Source organism: Sorex araneus, chromosome 9, assembly GCF_027595985.1.
Source record: "Sorex araneus isolate mSorAra2 chromosome 9, mSorAra2.pri, whole genome shotgun sequence".
NCBI classification, from domain to species: Eukaryota; Metazoa; Chordata; class Mammalia; order Eulipotyphla; family Soricidae; genus Sorex; species Sorex araneus.
This window is the reverse complement of record NC_073310.1, coordinates 12,575,781-12,591,140: the sequence shown is the minus strand read 5'-3', so window position 1 is coordinate 12,591,140 and position 15,360 is coordinate 12,575,781. Positions and strand designations below refer to the sequence as shown.

At 65.1% G+C, this 15,360-nt stretch overlaps 1 protein-coding gene across 3 annotated transcripts; it reads right to left on the bottom strand.

Annotated features, from left to right (window-relative positions):
- Positions 1 to 280: 280 nt before the first annotated feature.
- MVK (mevalonate kinase) lies at positions 281 to 15,230 on the bottom strand. 3 transcript variants are annotated; one of them, XM_055147360.1, is made up of 11 exons: positions 14,973 to 15,230; positions 14,218 to 14,309; positions 13,299 to 13,443; positions 9,505 to 9,670; positions 7,582 to 7,740; positions 6,383 to 6,486; positions 5,944 to 5,989; positions 4,689 to 4,779; positions 4,487 to 4,603; positions 1,856 to 2,009; positions 281 to 568 (listed from the first exon to the last, which is right to left on the bottom strand). In XM_055147360.1, exons 2-11 carry the CDS (start codon positions 14,293 to 14,295, stop codon positions 417 to 419), a joined length of 1,212 nt encoding a protein of 403 aa, XP_055003335.1. In that variant the 5' UTR covers positions 14,296 to 14,309; positions 14,973 to 15,230; the 3' UTR covers positions 281 to 416. The 3 variants fall into 3 exon arrangements, with proteins under 3 accessions (XP_055003335.1, XP_055003336.1, XP_055003334.1); XM_055147361.1 differs by having other exon boundaries at positions 9,505 to 9,664; positions 13,296 to 13,443; positions 14,973 to 15,229; XM_055147359.1 differs by having other exon boundaries at positions 4,689 to 4,860; positions 14,973 to 15,228.
- Positions 15,231 to 15,360: the final 130 nt, after the last annotated feature.

Genomic DNA, 15,360 nt, shown 5'->3' with positions numbered 1-15,360 from the left:
GGGGGGGGGGGTCACAGTTTTAGTTAGAGGGAAGGGCAGGTTGTGTAAAGGGCTGGGATGGTTCAAGCCGAACCCAGCGTGACGAGGGAGGGGAGTGTGCGTGCGCGTGCGCGCGGGCCAGGGGGCTGGAAGGCTTCCTGGAGGAGGAGGCAGAGGGTATGCAGAGGTAAAAGAAGAGGGTCTAACCGGGGGCAGGCTAGGGGTGAGGTCCGGGCCTGTGGGCGGCTCAGAAAATCCCCTCGGGGGACCCCACAAGGCCCCACTGCCTGCTGGCTCGAGAACTCAGACCACGTGTTTCGGGGCCGTGACACGGGTCCCCCCCCCCCGAGGTCACAGAGGGACGAGGGGCTCCATCCGTGTCCCCCGCCCCTGACGGCGGCTCGTCCAACAGCGGCCACCCGGGCAGCTGGGGGCCCTCACAGGACGGCCAGACCCTGCCGCACGGGGGCGTCCAGGGAGGCGGCCACGTGCACGGCCACGCCCAGGCCCCCAATGCTCGTCTCCCAGCAGTCGAAGCCGTGGTCGCTCAGCGCCCGCCTGATGGCCTCCACCTCGGGCTGCTCCAGGTCTGCGGGGGGAAGGCCGCAGGTCAGCGCGGAGGGGCCACGGGACCCCAGGCAAGGGACACCCCGCTCTGGGCCCGTGTCCTCCTCGGGGGGCGGGCCGACAGCGACACTCACCCTGGCCAGGAGCACGTGTGTGTGTGTGTGTGTGTGTGTGTGTGCGCGCGTGTGTGTGTGTGTGTGTGTGGTACGCATGCATGTGCCTGTGTGTGACATACATGTGTGGCACCTGGCCCCCCCACCAGGTCCCATGCTACCCGAGCCAGGCTGGGGGGGGGTGTCCTGGGAACAGGGCGGGCTCTGGGGCCACCACAGGCTTCCTGCAAAGCCGCACGGGGGCAGGAGAGAAGGGGCAGGAGCTGCCGGTGGGGGGCTCGGCTGCAGGCCCGCGGCAGGAGTGCAGGAGTGGGGAGCGGCCAAACCTCCAGGCACCCCTCACCGCCCCCCCCCACCAGGACATGACCACAGGGGCTGTGTCCCGAGTGGGGTCACACTGTCCTGGCAGTTCCGATCGGGGGAGGCGTGGCGGGAAAGGGAACAACAGGACGACCACCGGCCATGGGCCCACACGGCACCAGGTTCCCTGAACGCAGTTTTCTTAGTTTCGGGTTTTGGGGGACATATCCGGCTGTGTGCTCAGGGCTGACTCCTGGCTGTGTGCTCAGGGCTGACTCCCTGCTGTGTGCTCAGGGCTGACTCCTGGCTGTGTGCTCAGGGCTGGCTCCTGGCTGTGTGCTCAGGGCTGACTCCCTGGCTCTGGGTTTAGGGCTGACTCCTGGCTGTGTGCTCAGGGCTGACTCACTGCTGTGTGCTCAGGGCTGACTCCTGGCTGTGTGCTCAGGGCTGGCTCCTGGCTGTGTGCTCAGGGCTGACTCCCTGGCTCTGGGTTTAGGGCTGACTCCTGGCTGTGTGCTCAGGGCTGACTCCTGGCTGTGTGCTCAGGGCTGGCTCCTGGATCTGGGTTTAGGGCTGACTCCTGGCTGTGTGCTCAGGGCTGACTCCCTGGCTCTGTGCTCAGGGCTGACTCCTGGCTGTGTGCTCAGGGCTGACTCCTGGCTCTGTGCTCAGGTGTTACTCCACATGGGATGCCGGGGATCAAACCCTCTGGGTAATACTCTTACAAGCTACAGATGTTCATAAAATCCTTATTTCACCAACAAGGAAACAAACGCCTGGAGAGGTGGGTTACCTTGCCAAAGGTCACACAGCCGAGGTGAGACCTGCTCACAGGGAGACCCCAGGGGGGAACCCCGGCCAGCCAGCGGCCCTGCGCACCCCCTCAGCCCCCGTACCTGGCCTGAGCAGCGTGATGCCGCAGCCTCCACCGCCCGCGCCGGTGAGCTTGCTGTGCAGCCCGTGGGCCTGGGTCACCTGGCACAGCCGGTCCAGGGAGGCGTGGCCCACCCCGAGGGCGTTCAGATGGTGCTGGTTCATGTCAATGAGCTCCTGGGGGAGAAGGTCCAGGCTGTCCCCTAGCGGCCCGGTGCCCGCCCCGCCCCATCACCCGATGCCCCCGTGGGGCCGACGATTCCCTCCTGGGTGGGGCAAGACCTCTCTCAGGGGGCCGGGAGGGCGCTGCAGGGAGCCCAGCGGCCAGCTGGGGTCCACCAGGGGAGTCCTGCCCCTTCCCGGCCGGCCGAGAGGCGGGGCTGCCCGAATTCTACTCCACGGCCAGGAGAGACAAGACTCCTGCCCACGTGCCGGCCCTGGACGCAGCTAGGCCCGACGCTGCCAGGCCCTGGCTGCTGGCTGTCCACCCCGCTCCCTTCCTACTGAGGGGGATGGTCTCGGCACCACGGCCTCCTCGAGCCGGCCTCGGGTGCCCACTCCCGTCACTGCGGCAAGGAGGGGAGTGGAGCAAGGGCTGAGGTCTGTCGGGACGCTCGGCCTCTGCCCAGTCAAAAGCTCCGGCCTCTCCTGCGGGGCGGGGGGGGGGGGGGGGGGGACACTGGGCCAACAGCGCCCCCTGCTCAGGCGGCGGCTGCTCACCCTTCCTGAGTGTGTTCGGGTCTGCCTGGCACCCCCCCGGGCCGGGGCGGGAAGGGGCAGCAGCAGGCGTGGGGGCCTCGGCGTGGTCCCCCAGCATCGCTCCCTGACCCCGGGGCCCGGGGCTGGGGTCGGGATCCGGGGGGGAGTCTGAGTCCCACCGGGCTGCTGTGTCCGTCAGAGCACGGGAAGTGAACCAGCCGCCAGCCAGGGCCCGGCAGGCCTCCGCTCAGGGGGAAACTGAGGCTCGGAGAGGAGTGTGACTGGCACAGGGTCCCGGGGCTATGGGGGGGGCGCCCGGGAGCAGGTCTGCCCGCTGCGGAGGGGAGCGCCTCGCCCCTGTGGCCGCCCTCCTGCCCGCGGCTTGACAGCTCACAGCTGGGCTCCAGGGGGCCCGTCACTCAGCTGTCAGGGAGGCCCACCTGGTCCCCCGGCCCCCTGCGGGCGGAGCGGGCGGGCCTGCCCGGCCCCCCACCGCAGTGCTCCCGACTAACGAGCGGACAGGCAGGCGGCCCTGCCCAGGCCCGGGGCGGGCACCCTCACCGTGCCCCTGGGCGCCAGGTGTCACCGCGCCACGGCGGGCTCCAGACACCTGTCACACTCGGATCCCAAACCTGTCAAGGACCCGACAAGGCCGCGACGCGGGAGAGCCTCGTGCAGAGCCCTCGGTGCCAGCTGCTGCCGCGCCAAAAATACACACAAGGCCTGAGCCCGGCTCCTGGGGGCGGGGTGCCAGCCGGGCAGAGGGGGAGAGGGCACGGGAATGATGGGGCCCCGGCCCCCCAGAGAGCCGCTGACTGGGGGAATGAACGTGTAAATCCCTCTCCCTCCCTGGCTGGGACACCCGGGGAAAGTCCCTCTCCTGGGGCCTCAGTTTTCCCTTCTGTGAGCTGGGAGCAGTGGGCCGTCTTCCGCAGGCAGGTGGTGGCAAGCACCCCCGGGTCATCCAGGGGAAGGCTAGGACTCGGGGGCTGGTGGGGACACGGGGGCAGAGTGGGGACAGAGATGCTTCTGCTGCGCCAGCGGGCCCTGGGAGGCCAGTGGCCACGCGGGCTGGAACTGCCTGCCCCGCTGATGCTGCAGGGGGACGGATGGTGCCTTCCAGGGCTCCCCAGACTCCAGGCCAGGCGGCCTGACTGAGAGGGGCCCGGCCTCGGATGCCGACACGAATCCAGGTCTGAGCGAGTCACAGCCGAGGCCCCACCTACACTACAACTGCCCTGTGCAGGGGTGAGGGGCAACTGTTGGGGCGGGGAGCAGCCTCGGAGGGCTGGTGGGCGGGCACCCCGCGGCGTCTGGGGCCCAGGCCAGCGGCGGCCATGTGGGCCCTGGCCCGCTGGGAGGTCCGGGAGACAGGAAAACGACAACCGTCCTCTCTCTGGGGACCAAAGGGGTGCGCACACGGCGCCCCATGGGCAGACGGGGCAGCCAGGGCGGGAAGGAGGTGACCTGTAGGCATGGTCTCTGCGTCTCTGGGGGACGGCCCTGGTGTCCGGGCCTGAGCCTGGCTCTCCACCGCGCCCCGGCACAGCCCCGGGCCCTGAGTCACCCGGGCTGAGGCTTGGAACCCAGACGGGCACCACGTGTGCCCACGGTGACGGGCCGGTGCCAGGGGCTGTGGGGCGGGGCCTGGGCCGGTGCAGGGGCGGGGCCTGAGCCAGTGCAGGGAGCGGGACAGGGCCAGTGCAGGGGGCGTGACCTGGGGCGGTGCAAGGGGCGGGGCCCGAGTTAGTGGAGGGGCGGGGCCTGGGGCGGTACAGGGGGCGTGGCCTGAGCCAGTGCAGGGCGCGGGGGCGGGGCCGGTACATGGGGCGGGACCGGTGCGGGGGCGTGGCCTGTGCTTGTGCAGGGGCGTGGCCCGAGCCGCCGCAGGGGAGGGATAGATGCAAGGGGCGTGGCCTGCGCAAGCGCAGGGGGCTCGGGGGGCGGGGCCTTACCTCCAGCCGGCTGTAGTGCTCCGGGGTGGGCTCCGCCACCATGTCCTCCAGCACTCGCTGGCACTCCAGGGAGATGGCGTCTATGGAGCTCAGGAGGGGGGTCACGATCTCCGGGAACTGGAGGGAGGCAGGAGTGGGTGTCTGTCGGCTCGCCCCCGCCCCCCACCCCCCCCCGCCCGCCCGCCCGCGCCCCCCTACGCACCTTCAGCAGCCGGCTCCTGACACCGGCCACCAGGGCCTTGGTGCTGCGCGGCACGCGCGTGTAGGTCAGTAGGACCTTCAGCGATGGCGGCCTGGGGGCGGAGGGGGTCTCCGGTGAGGTCCGGAGCGGGGAGCTGGTGGGGGCCAGGAGCCAGCCCTGACCCCACGCCACCCTGATACAGAGAGGGAAGCAGAGACCCCGGAGGTAACAGCGGCCGTGGCGGGGCGGGGCCTTCGAGGCCCCCCCCCCCCGCCCCGGGAGTCAGGACCCCCACGTGCTGTGGCAGCCGGCTTTGAGGTCATCCCGAGTCTCCTCTCAGAGCCCCGAGGCCGGGAGGGCGGGGGTGACGGGCAGGGGCTGGGGGCGGACACGGTGCCCCCTGGCCCAAGGCCACCGAGCCCCACCGGCCCCGCCTGGCCCTGCGCCTTGCTGTCCACCTGAGAGCAGAGGCTCCGGTGGGCTGGACGCGCGGCCGGGAGGCCCCAGCACCACCCAGGAGCCTGGGAAACAAACATCGATTCTCAGCCCGGGAGGCCGGCGCTGGGTTTTCTTTTTCTTTCTTTGCTTTTCTTTTTTTTTAACTTTACAGAAGATGAACATTCTGGGGCTGGAGCAATAGCACAGCGGGGAGGGCGTTTGCCTTGCACGCAGCCAACCCGGGTTTGATCCCCGGCATCCCATAGGGTCCCCTGAGCACCGCCAGCCAGGGGTGATTCCTGAGTGCAGAGCCAGGAGTAACCCCTGAGCATCGCTGGCTGTGACTCCCCCCTCAAAAAAAAAAAAAAAAAAAAACCCAAAGATGAGCATTCTGCCTGGCTTTTCTCTTCCTGCCAAAGACAAGCCGGGGCTCCCTGGCAGCCTGGGAGGCCAGGCCGCGTGCCCTCTTCAAACGACACATTTATATTCCCAGTGGGGTGGGGGCTTCCAGTGGGGTCTGGGGGGAGGTGGGGGAGGGAAGGGCCCCACTTTGGGCTGTCGGTAGACTGAGTGTGGGGGACGTCCCCCTTGCCCCCCTCTTCTCAGGCCACCTGCCCGCTGTTCCCGGGGGCGCCAGCTCTGGCATCTCCCCTCCCTTCAGGCCCCGGAAGGCGGGCTGGGCCTCGGGAACCTCAGGGACCCGGCAGGAAGCAGGACCACACGGTCCACTGAGCGTGGACAGGGCCCACTGCCCACCCGCAGGGTCCACCCCAGGCAAAGGGCGGGGCTCCCTCTCCCGTACCACCCGCACCGGCGCCCCCAGCCACCCCATAATTACCTCTTTATGGACGCCACCTTCCCTTGCTGGTACCGGAGGGCACCTCCTGCGGAGGAAACACACGCGTCAGGGCTGCGGGCAGCAGGGGCCCGAGAGCAGACTAGGATGCGGCCGCCCGGGATCCCTCCCGTGGCACCACCCGGAGCAAACCCCTGAGCTCTGACTTAGGTGTAGACCCCAAAGCACGGCTCTGCCCTGCCGGGGTGCCTGGCGTCCCCTCGCCCCCACCCCGACTGCAGCAGGGCCACGCTCGCCACGTCCCAACTCCGCAGCGACGTGTCTGCAGCTGGGACGGGCGGACAGACCCGCCCCCCTGCCTGGGAGCACACGGAGAGCCCCCCAGCCAAGGCCCCGAGCTTGAATTCCAGAGGGGCGCCACTGGGCACGCTCCAAACAAACAAACATTTCCAGCGAGCAGGAGCGCGGCGGCAGCACCTACCCCAGGTGCTGACCGCGTTGTCCACGCCAGAGGGGTTCCCGTGGATCACCCGCTCCCCCTGGAAGGCCCACTTGTTGATCAGCTCCAGCTCCTCCGGGGTCCACCTGCGGGACGCAGACACGAGCCTTAAGGTGCAGGCCCCGAGCAGTGGAGGGCAGGGGCCACGGGCGGGGCTGGGGCCCTCGAAGGGCAAAGGGGTTTGAGCCCTGGAGCCCAAGAGGAGGGAAACAGTAGACTGGGTTGAGCTCCCCTGTCCTCTGACACCTGGAGCCACCACCCCCCCTGGCCACACACTACACACAGACACACACACACATAGACACACAGACACACAGCACACACATAGACAGACACACAGCACACACATACAGACACACCACACACACATACGCCCCACAGACACACAACACACACATGACACACACACACACCCCACAGACACACAGCACACACATACAGACACACAGCATACACATAGACACACATCACACACACACCCCCCACAGACACACAGCAGACACATCACACACACACATCACACACACATTACACACACATACGCCCCACAGACACACAGCACACACATAGACACACATCACACACACACCCCCACAGACACACAGCAGACACATCACACACACACATCACACACACATTACACACACATACGCCCCACAGACACACAGCACACACATAGACACACATCACACACACACACCCCCCACAGACACACAGCAGACACATCACACACACACATCACACACACATTACACACACACATCACACACACATACGCCCCCACAGACACACAGCACTCACACAGACACACATCACACACACACACACACACACACACACACACACACACACACACACACACACACACACCTTGTACTGCAGGAAGAGTCCGATTCAGGCCTTGGGCCCACTGGCCATGGTGGGAGACAGGAGGACCGTCAGCCCCCCGCCCCCCAACACAGCCCCGTGGGGCTCCACATGGCCCAGACTGCGGCGTCAGGGGGATGCTCTGGCCCTCGAGCACTGACCGTGGGGCTGGCCGCGGGGCGGGCACGGCAGAGACAGGCCTGGCTTTCTCCTACCAAGGGACTCCAGAGAGCCAGGGGCACGGGGCGGGCGGGGGTGGCCCGATCTGCAGGTGGCCCCTGCCCTGTGCCCTGTGCCCTGTGCCCCCACTTTACCTGCTGCTCGTGGTCTCCCCGGCTTTCAGCGGGTTGGAGATCTCCCCACACGCGGTCAGGAGGCCGGCGGCCAGGCACACGGAGTAGGCGGCGCTGGAGCCCAGGCCGGCCCCAGGGGGCAGCTCTGACCACACAGTGATGTCCAGGCTGGGCGGGACCCTGTGAGGCAGCAGGGAGCAGGGCATGACCCTCGGGGGCCGCCAAGTGTCTGGGGAGACCCCCAACCCCAAAGCCACCCCGATGGCCCCTCGGGGCCTGGTGGAGCCCAGAGAGAGGGGCTGGGCCCGCCTCCTTCCCTCCCACGCGAGCCAGGCTCCCCCGCACCCCGCTGGCTGGCGGCTTGGCGCCTCTTCGTCCCCGCCCCCCTAGAAGACGCGTGTGCCCCCCAGAAGTGGCCCCGAGGCCCCGGCAGGAAGCTTCCTCCCCGTGGCTGTCCTGCGGCCGGTGCCCTGCACCAGGGGCCGGTGCCTCCTCCACCCTCTCCCGCTGGGGGGTGCTGCGGAGTTCGGCTTCCCTGCAGCTTCCGGGGGGCCGGGGGAGACCTAATAGGATCCCTGTCTGTGCAGAAGCAGGAACTATCCACATGGGCCCCTCACCCCACCCCACCCCACCGCCCTACAAAAGGGCATTATGGGGGGGGGACATGACCACACCTAGTGGGGCTCAGGGTTACTCCTGGGTCACTCTTGGGGCTCAGGGGAGCACGTGGGGTACCAGGGATCGAACCTGGGTCAAATGTCCTCCCCCCCGCACTGCTGCTCTGGCCCTGCCCTGCAAAGGGGACATGAGCACTGGCCACCCCCACGCTGGACAGCAAGAGCCCCGGCACGTGTCTCGGGGTGTCTGTGGCACCAGTGCCCGCCAGCCAGCACCCCCGTAACCAGGGGCACCTGTGACGGCTGCACCTTGAGGCTCTGTCTTGGCTCTGTCCCCTGTCCCCGCACCCCCCCCCCAAAAAAAAGAAAAATCAGAGAAGAGCCAGCGCTGGCTCCAAAGACTGGGCCCGGTGCACGTGGGAGGCCTGGGTGCCACCCCAGCCCCCCTCACCACTGGGGGACCCCCAGCCCCTCCCCTGGGGAAAAACTAAACTAGACCAAACACCCGAACAGTCGGAGGGTCCCTCTGAGCCGGATGCAGGGAGGCGCCCGCTGCAGCTGAAATGTTTCCTCTCTGTCTGGGGGTGCCTGGGGGTGGTGCTCGGTGTCACGGGCGGGGACGGGACAGGAGCGGCATCACGGCTGCACCAGGCGCCCTCGCTGGAAGGGCCATGTATGCCCTCGGACCCTCCCTGGGGGAGGGGCGGCCTCAGAGCACAGAGCACCCCGCTTCACTGGCCTTTCGGCAGGCTGGCACGTGCCGCCCGGGCTGCTGGGCCTCTGGCCCTGCCCTGCCCACCACTTGCCACCCCCAGCCGGCTTGCCCCGGGGTGGGGACCCAGAGCTGGACCCGGAGCCCGAGGGCCGGGGAACAAAGGCAGGACACGGCCTCGAGGGGAGAAGCTGCAGAGAGACCCCCGAGTGGAGCCCGGCTTGCCCTCTGCGGGCATGGAGAGGCCAGACAGCGAGTGGGCCGGGCGGGGCCAGCGGGACAGCGGTCATCACAGCGGAGCAGCTGAGCTGCTCCCTCCGGGGGCCGGAGGGGGGCAGGGGTCTCTGATGCGGGCATTAGTAGTGGACCACACGGGACCACCAGGGGCCATGTGGGACCTTATGGGTCCATACAGGACGCACGCGCCTGGGAGTACACAGGACCACACAGGACCACGTGGGTCTACAGGCCACACGGGACCACACGGGACCACACAGGAAGCTGCAGGCTCTGAGACCAGAGGGGTGGCACAACAGCCTCAAGGCTGGAGACCCCACCCGCTCCCCAGCGTGGGGCGTGGTGCCCCGGGCTGCCCCCCCGAGACGCAGCACACACCTCTGCTTCCGGCTGATGGACAGGTACAGGTAGAGGAAGGTCAGCACGGCCAGGAGCTGGGAGTCGGGGCCGGCATCGGCACTGGTCCTGGCAGAGCCCGCCACCTCCTTCAGCTTCTCCACCTGCGCGGGGCTGGGCTCCGGCCAGCTGTCCCCCGTTTCTGCCGTGCGGCCAAACAAGCGAGAGGGTCAGGAGCCTCAGAGGCTTTGGGTTTGGGGGTTTGGGGTTTGGGGAGGGGGGGGGTGTACCAGGGATTGAGCCACAGCCCTGCACGGCCTCGGGGGCTTTTCTGGACAGCAGAGGAAGAGGAAAGGAAGTGCTGGCCGAGTCAGGACAGGACACGGGAGAAGTCTCTGCAGCCCGGGCACCCGGGAGCCTGTGGCCTGGAGCGCGAGGCCTGGCCTCTCCAAGAAGGGCAGCGTTCCCCCACCGTGCCCCGCCCTCCCCATGCCTCCCGGGGCTGCCAGCGAGAATAAACGCAGTTCCACCCCTAGACTCCTTAGCACAGCTCCTGGCACAGCCCGAGTGTTAATGAGCAGTTTCGAAGCCGAGCAAATGCCGGTTCAGCCAAGCCTGAGTCTGATCATTATCACTCAGAACCAGAAGCCAAGGCAGGGCCGGAGAGAGAGAGGGCGCAGGGGCAGGGCGCTGCCGTGCTCACGGCTGGCCCAGGTTCAGCCTTGGGAGGGCCCCCCAATCCCTGCCAGGAGGGATCCCGAGGGCAGGGCCAGGCGGAAGCCCCGAGCCCTGCCGGGAGCCACAGTCCCAACCAGCGACAAACCCCCACAAGCAGGATCAAGTTGCTCCTGCCGCGTCTGCCCCTCCCTGAACATCCTTCTGGGGACGAGCCCCCCTACGCCCCCGCCCCGAGCTAACCCCCACCCCGCGCAGGTGAGGCGCTGAGACCTGCTGGGGCGGAGGGAGAGGCGAGGCCAGGTCAGTCCTCCGAGAGGCCGGAGAGGCAAAGCGAGTCTGACCAGCTTCCCGCCCAAGTCCAGGGAGCTGGGAGGGACGCTGGGCGTGTCTGCGAGAAACTGCCGCGTGCAGGGCACAAATCTCGGTGGCCGGTGGCCGTGTCTCTGAGGGAGCCCAGCCCTTCAGTGGCCGCTGGGGGAGACGGGCTGTTCCTCAGAGGCCAGGGCGCTGGCCGGGAATCCCCTCCGTACTGCTGTGTGTGCTGGGCCACTCAGCCCCCCAGGCACATTACGGGGGATCACGGGGAGGCCAGAGCTCTCGCAACCCTCAGCACCCCCTCGGCCTGCGGGAGCCCCGGTTCCAGCTCGGGCACCTCAGGATTCCCCCCGAGCGCAGGCGGGGAGTGATCCCTGAGCACTGCCAGGTGTGCCCCGGAAACTGAAACACACACACACACACACACACACACATACACACAAAACATTCCGCACTGGACCAGGGTGGGGGGGACGGGACCTCAGGGACGCAGCATGTGCCCGGTGTGGGCCCAGTCCCTGGGTCAAGTCCCAGCACCCCCAACTATTACGGCCCCCACGAAATCCACAACTAATCACAGTGGACAAAAGAGATCATGGCCCTCAGCTCCTCGGAAAAGCTGGAGAATTCTTTTTTTAAAAAAAAATTTTGGGGTCACACCCAGCGATGCTCAGGGCTTACTCCTGGCTCTGCACGCAGGGATTACTCCTAGCGGTGCTCAAGGGACCTTATGGGATGCCAGGGACTGAACCCGGTCGGCCCCGCCTGCAAGGCAAATGCCCTCCCCGCTGTGCTATGGCTCCGGCCCCAAGGCTGGAGAACTCTAATCAAGCAGGTGGAAGACAAATACCAGTTCAGCGCGTGGCTCCCAGACAGACGTGCCAGGGAGTGTCCACTGCCCAGGCCTCAGAGGAAAGGGCGGGGCCCCGAGAAAAGATGGCAGGTCCGTGCCGCCCAGCAGAGCCCAGGGCTCCGGCAGGTGTGGCCGGCCTTGATCTCCCAGGAGCAACAAGTCCCCGCAAGTCCTGCTCTGCACCTGAGCCCGACGCCCTCCCCAGTCCTGCGAGATGCTCCGAGCTCCCCGTCCCAGGCAGCACGGCGGCTCGGAGCAGCTCCAACGGCTAAGCAGGGCCCCCCGGGGGCGTGGGAAGTGGGGCGATCCGGGCCCCACACCTGGCTGCTTCCATCCCTGCTGTTGGCACGCACAGGCGGCAGCTGGCCGGCCGAGAGCCTTTTGGGGCTCACGGCGGGGTCCCATGTGTCTGAGCAAGCAATACCCAGCTTGTTTGAAAAAAGCTCTTGTCTTTTTTTTTCCTTTTTGGGCCACACGTGGCGATGCTCAGAGGTTACTCCTGTTTCTGTGCTCAGGAATCACTCCTGGGGGTACCGGGGACCGTAGGGGGTGCCAGGGATCGAACCCAGGTCAGCTGTGTGCGAGGCAGGCGCTCAACCCACTGTACTATCTCTCTGGCCCCAAGAAGCTGGGCAACCCTTCCAAATCCACCCCTTCCCCACCGCTGACTCCCAGCAAGGAAAGGGCAGGGCCAGGGGTTCATCTGTGCAGGCAAAAACATGCTCTTACTATTAATTTACCCGGGCCATTTTGTAATTTGGTTTTTACTGGGAAGCCACGCCCAGCCGTGCTTGGCGCTTACCCCCGGCGCTAGAGTGCTCAGGAATCACTCTCGGTGGTGTTCGGGGGGGCCCTCTGGGGGGCTGGAGATGAAACCCCTTCTGTAGTACCACTCCAGTCCCCGGATGGAACTTTTTTTGGTTTGGGGGCCACACCCAGTTGCGCTCAGGGCTCAGTCCGGACTTTGCACTCAGTTATCACCCTGGCGGGGCTCAGTGGGCCCTAAGGGGTGCTGAGGCTCCAGCCCCCGTCGGCCGTGTGCAAGACAAGCACCTTCCCTGCTATACTCCCTCACCAGCTGCTACATAGCACGTTTTTAAAAAATGTTTTCAGACCCCCAACAATATGACCTACCAAATCCATCTGAAGTACGAACATTCTACATTCAGAGAGCAGGGGAAGCCGACACATTCTCCTTGTCAAAACAGGGCCCGGGGCCTGGCCCGAGGGGGGAGAGCTCGTCCCTGCATATACCCTGTTAGAGGCTCTAGGTTTGATTCCCTGGCGCCACACGGGCCCCTGGGCACTGCCAGGTGTGGCTCTCTGGCAACACTGACAAAAGTCAAACAAAACTATGCACCTTACAGCAGGTTAAGACTCCTTTCATCTCGGGGGGCTGGAGTGATAGCACAGCGGGGAGGGCGTTTGCCTTGCTAACCTGGGTTCGAATCCCAGCATCCCATATGGTCCCCTGAGCACTGCCAAGGGTAATTCCTGAGTGCAGAGCCAGGAGTAACCTCTGTGCATTGCTGGGTGTGATCCAAAAAGAAAAAAAAAAAAAGACTCCTTTCATCTAATCCCTGACTGTAGGACCACCCCCTGCCCCCCACAGTAACTAACCTGCCCCGACCAGTGGGACACACAGCTCTCCAGATTCTCTCTCTATACATTCCACACGTGCAGAGCCTTCATGCCAGTCTCATCATACTACCCACGTGGTCTTACACCTTGTGTTTGATCCAGGCCTCAACGATCCAGCCACAACCACCCAGATCTAGAAGATCTAGTTCATCGTTTTATGCTTTCAGTAAGTGAATCAGTTAATTTCATAAAGTCCAAAAAGAAACATCGCCCGCCCCCCACCCCCACCCTCACCCCCACCCCCACGTGTCTTGGGAATAAGCCAGAGTGACTGTCCAGCCATCCTCTCCCTCTCTGCCTGCACCCCTTTGGCAGGCATCCCGGGGGTCCTGCTCCCTGCCCTTACCTGGGAAGCACATGTCCAGCTGCTGAAGTTTGGCCACGTCCCAGGCCAGGTTGATGCCAAGGTTTGGTAAATTGAGGCTCACTTTCCCGTTGCTCTGGGGCTGAAGTCTAAGGAATGTTCTCAAGTCCAAAGCCATAGCCAGTGCTACCTGTAGACAGCCAAAGAAAACAAAGCGAAGGCCATCAGCATTAAGGGCGAGTGACAAGGAGCACGGCTCCTGCCCGAGGAAAAAGCGACCAGTGTCCGTGTGCGGAGAACGGAGAGCAAATGCTCTCTGGCAGCCCCGGCTCATCAACTTCGACACGCTCCCCCACTGCGCCTGCGCTCGCCCGAGCACTCCACATGGAGGAGGAGCTGACATCATTTCGATTTGCCTCCCTCAGGCCAAATTTCTTCCGGGTCATCCATCCCAACAACAGCACCCTCGTAATCAACATGTGTCCCAAAAACATGCACCTTAAGAGCAAACGGAATGACAGAGGGTGCGCGGGGGGTGGTGGGGAAGAAAAGCATGCACATTGGGTTCAGACAGACTGACGGCCACTCCCAGCTGTACCCAAGGAGTGTGGAACTGAAGCCAAGAGACGGATCCTCTCCAAGGCCTCAGTTTCTCCACTGGGTCTAACGTGGTAACTGACTTCAGCCTCGGAGAGCAGTGCCATGAGTGAAAGGAGCTCTTGGCCCTCTCAGGCTCCCGGGCTGAAGTCATTTTCCTGATGCCTACACGTCTCTGCTCTTCCCCACGGACCCTCCCTCTCTAGGTGGCATCAGCCTGCCCAGGGGGCTTCATCCTACTTCGATCTTCCTGGCCAAGAAGCCCTGCCCTGGAAGCAAATGATCTCTCTGCCCTGCTCCCTGGCTCTGCCTCCAGGCTGCCTTCCAGGGTTCGGGCTGGGGAGAAGTGATGCCCCAATCCTCTTACCTTGCCGTGGACCACGGCGTGCTCTCCATGAAGGATGACTTTCCCGGGAGCGGACACCACCAGGGCTTCTGGCAACATAGCTCCTGGGATTCCTGAAAGGGAAAACCAGAGAGTAGTCAAGCCCCTCGATGTTAAGAGCCGAGAGCACTGAGTTCAAAGCCCATTATTATTTCTAAAAGTAGCACTTGCTCCAGGGGCCCAAAGGGCAGCGCTCTGCCTCAAAAGATCCTGGGTTCAAATCCCAGCTCTTCCACTCCCCGGCGATGTCATTTTAGCTAATTCCTGAAAACGACTCTCAAGTTCCAACTTCTCCTGAGTTCTAGGAGAACCGGTACTGCACAATCCCAACAGGTGGCTGGGAAGACTAAGTAGAACCTCAAAGGGAAATTACACAGGACCTGGGAAGACCTTAATCGTTCCATCACAGACACTCGCTGGCTGATTCCTACGACTACTACCAAAGGCAGAAGTTGAAGTCATGAACCGGCAAGAACTTTCCACCAAACGTGTCGGCTGTGCCGATGTGTCAATAATTCCATCGCCCGCAGAAAACCCTTTGGCACACTTAGCCCACGTCTCTCCAGGACAGTCCTAGAAAGTTGCTAGGATGTGTGCAGGCAGGGTTTTTGACAAATGACGCAAACTACCCTCCTTGGGGCTTTCGGTGGATGGCATCTCCGCCCAGAGGTGTGCACCGCACCCACCGCCTTCCAGCCAGGGTCCGGGTGCTGCGTTCCCCCAACGCGAAAACCTACCTTTGTCTGAAGCTCCAAATCAACGGCTGTCAAAGTCGAGGTTCGCAGACCCCTGGGGACCGAGTCTCGGACCTGGGGTAAATCAAGCCGGAGAAGGCAGTGCCCGGCTTTGTGGGTTGGGTTGTCCTGGAAGCGCGAGGCGTCAGGTCCCCTGGCCCGTAGGCGCTGCCCCTTTGCCAGCCAGCCCCGGTCTGAGCGGCTCCCGGGACTCCATCCCCGAGCACCCAAGTCTCGGAGTGGGGCGGCCGCTTCCTCCGGCCCAGCCAATCGCGGCGCGTGATCCGGGAGCGCCCGCCCCGATTGGCTGGCGCGTTGGCCAATAGGTGTCGCAACCCGGTTCCCGGCCCAGCGGCGCCTCGGAGCCAATGGGAAACAAGTTCCGGGGAGT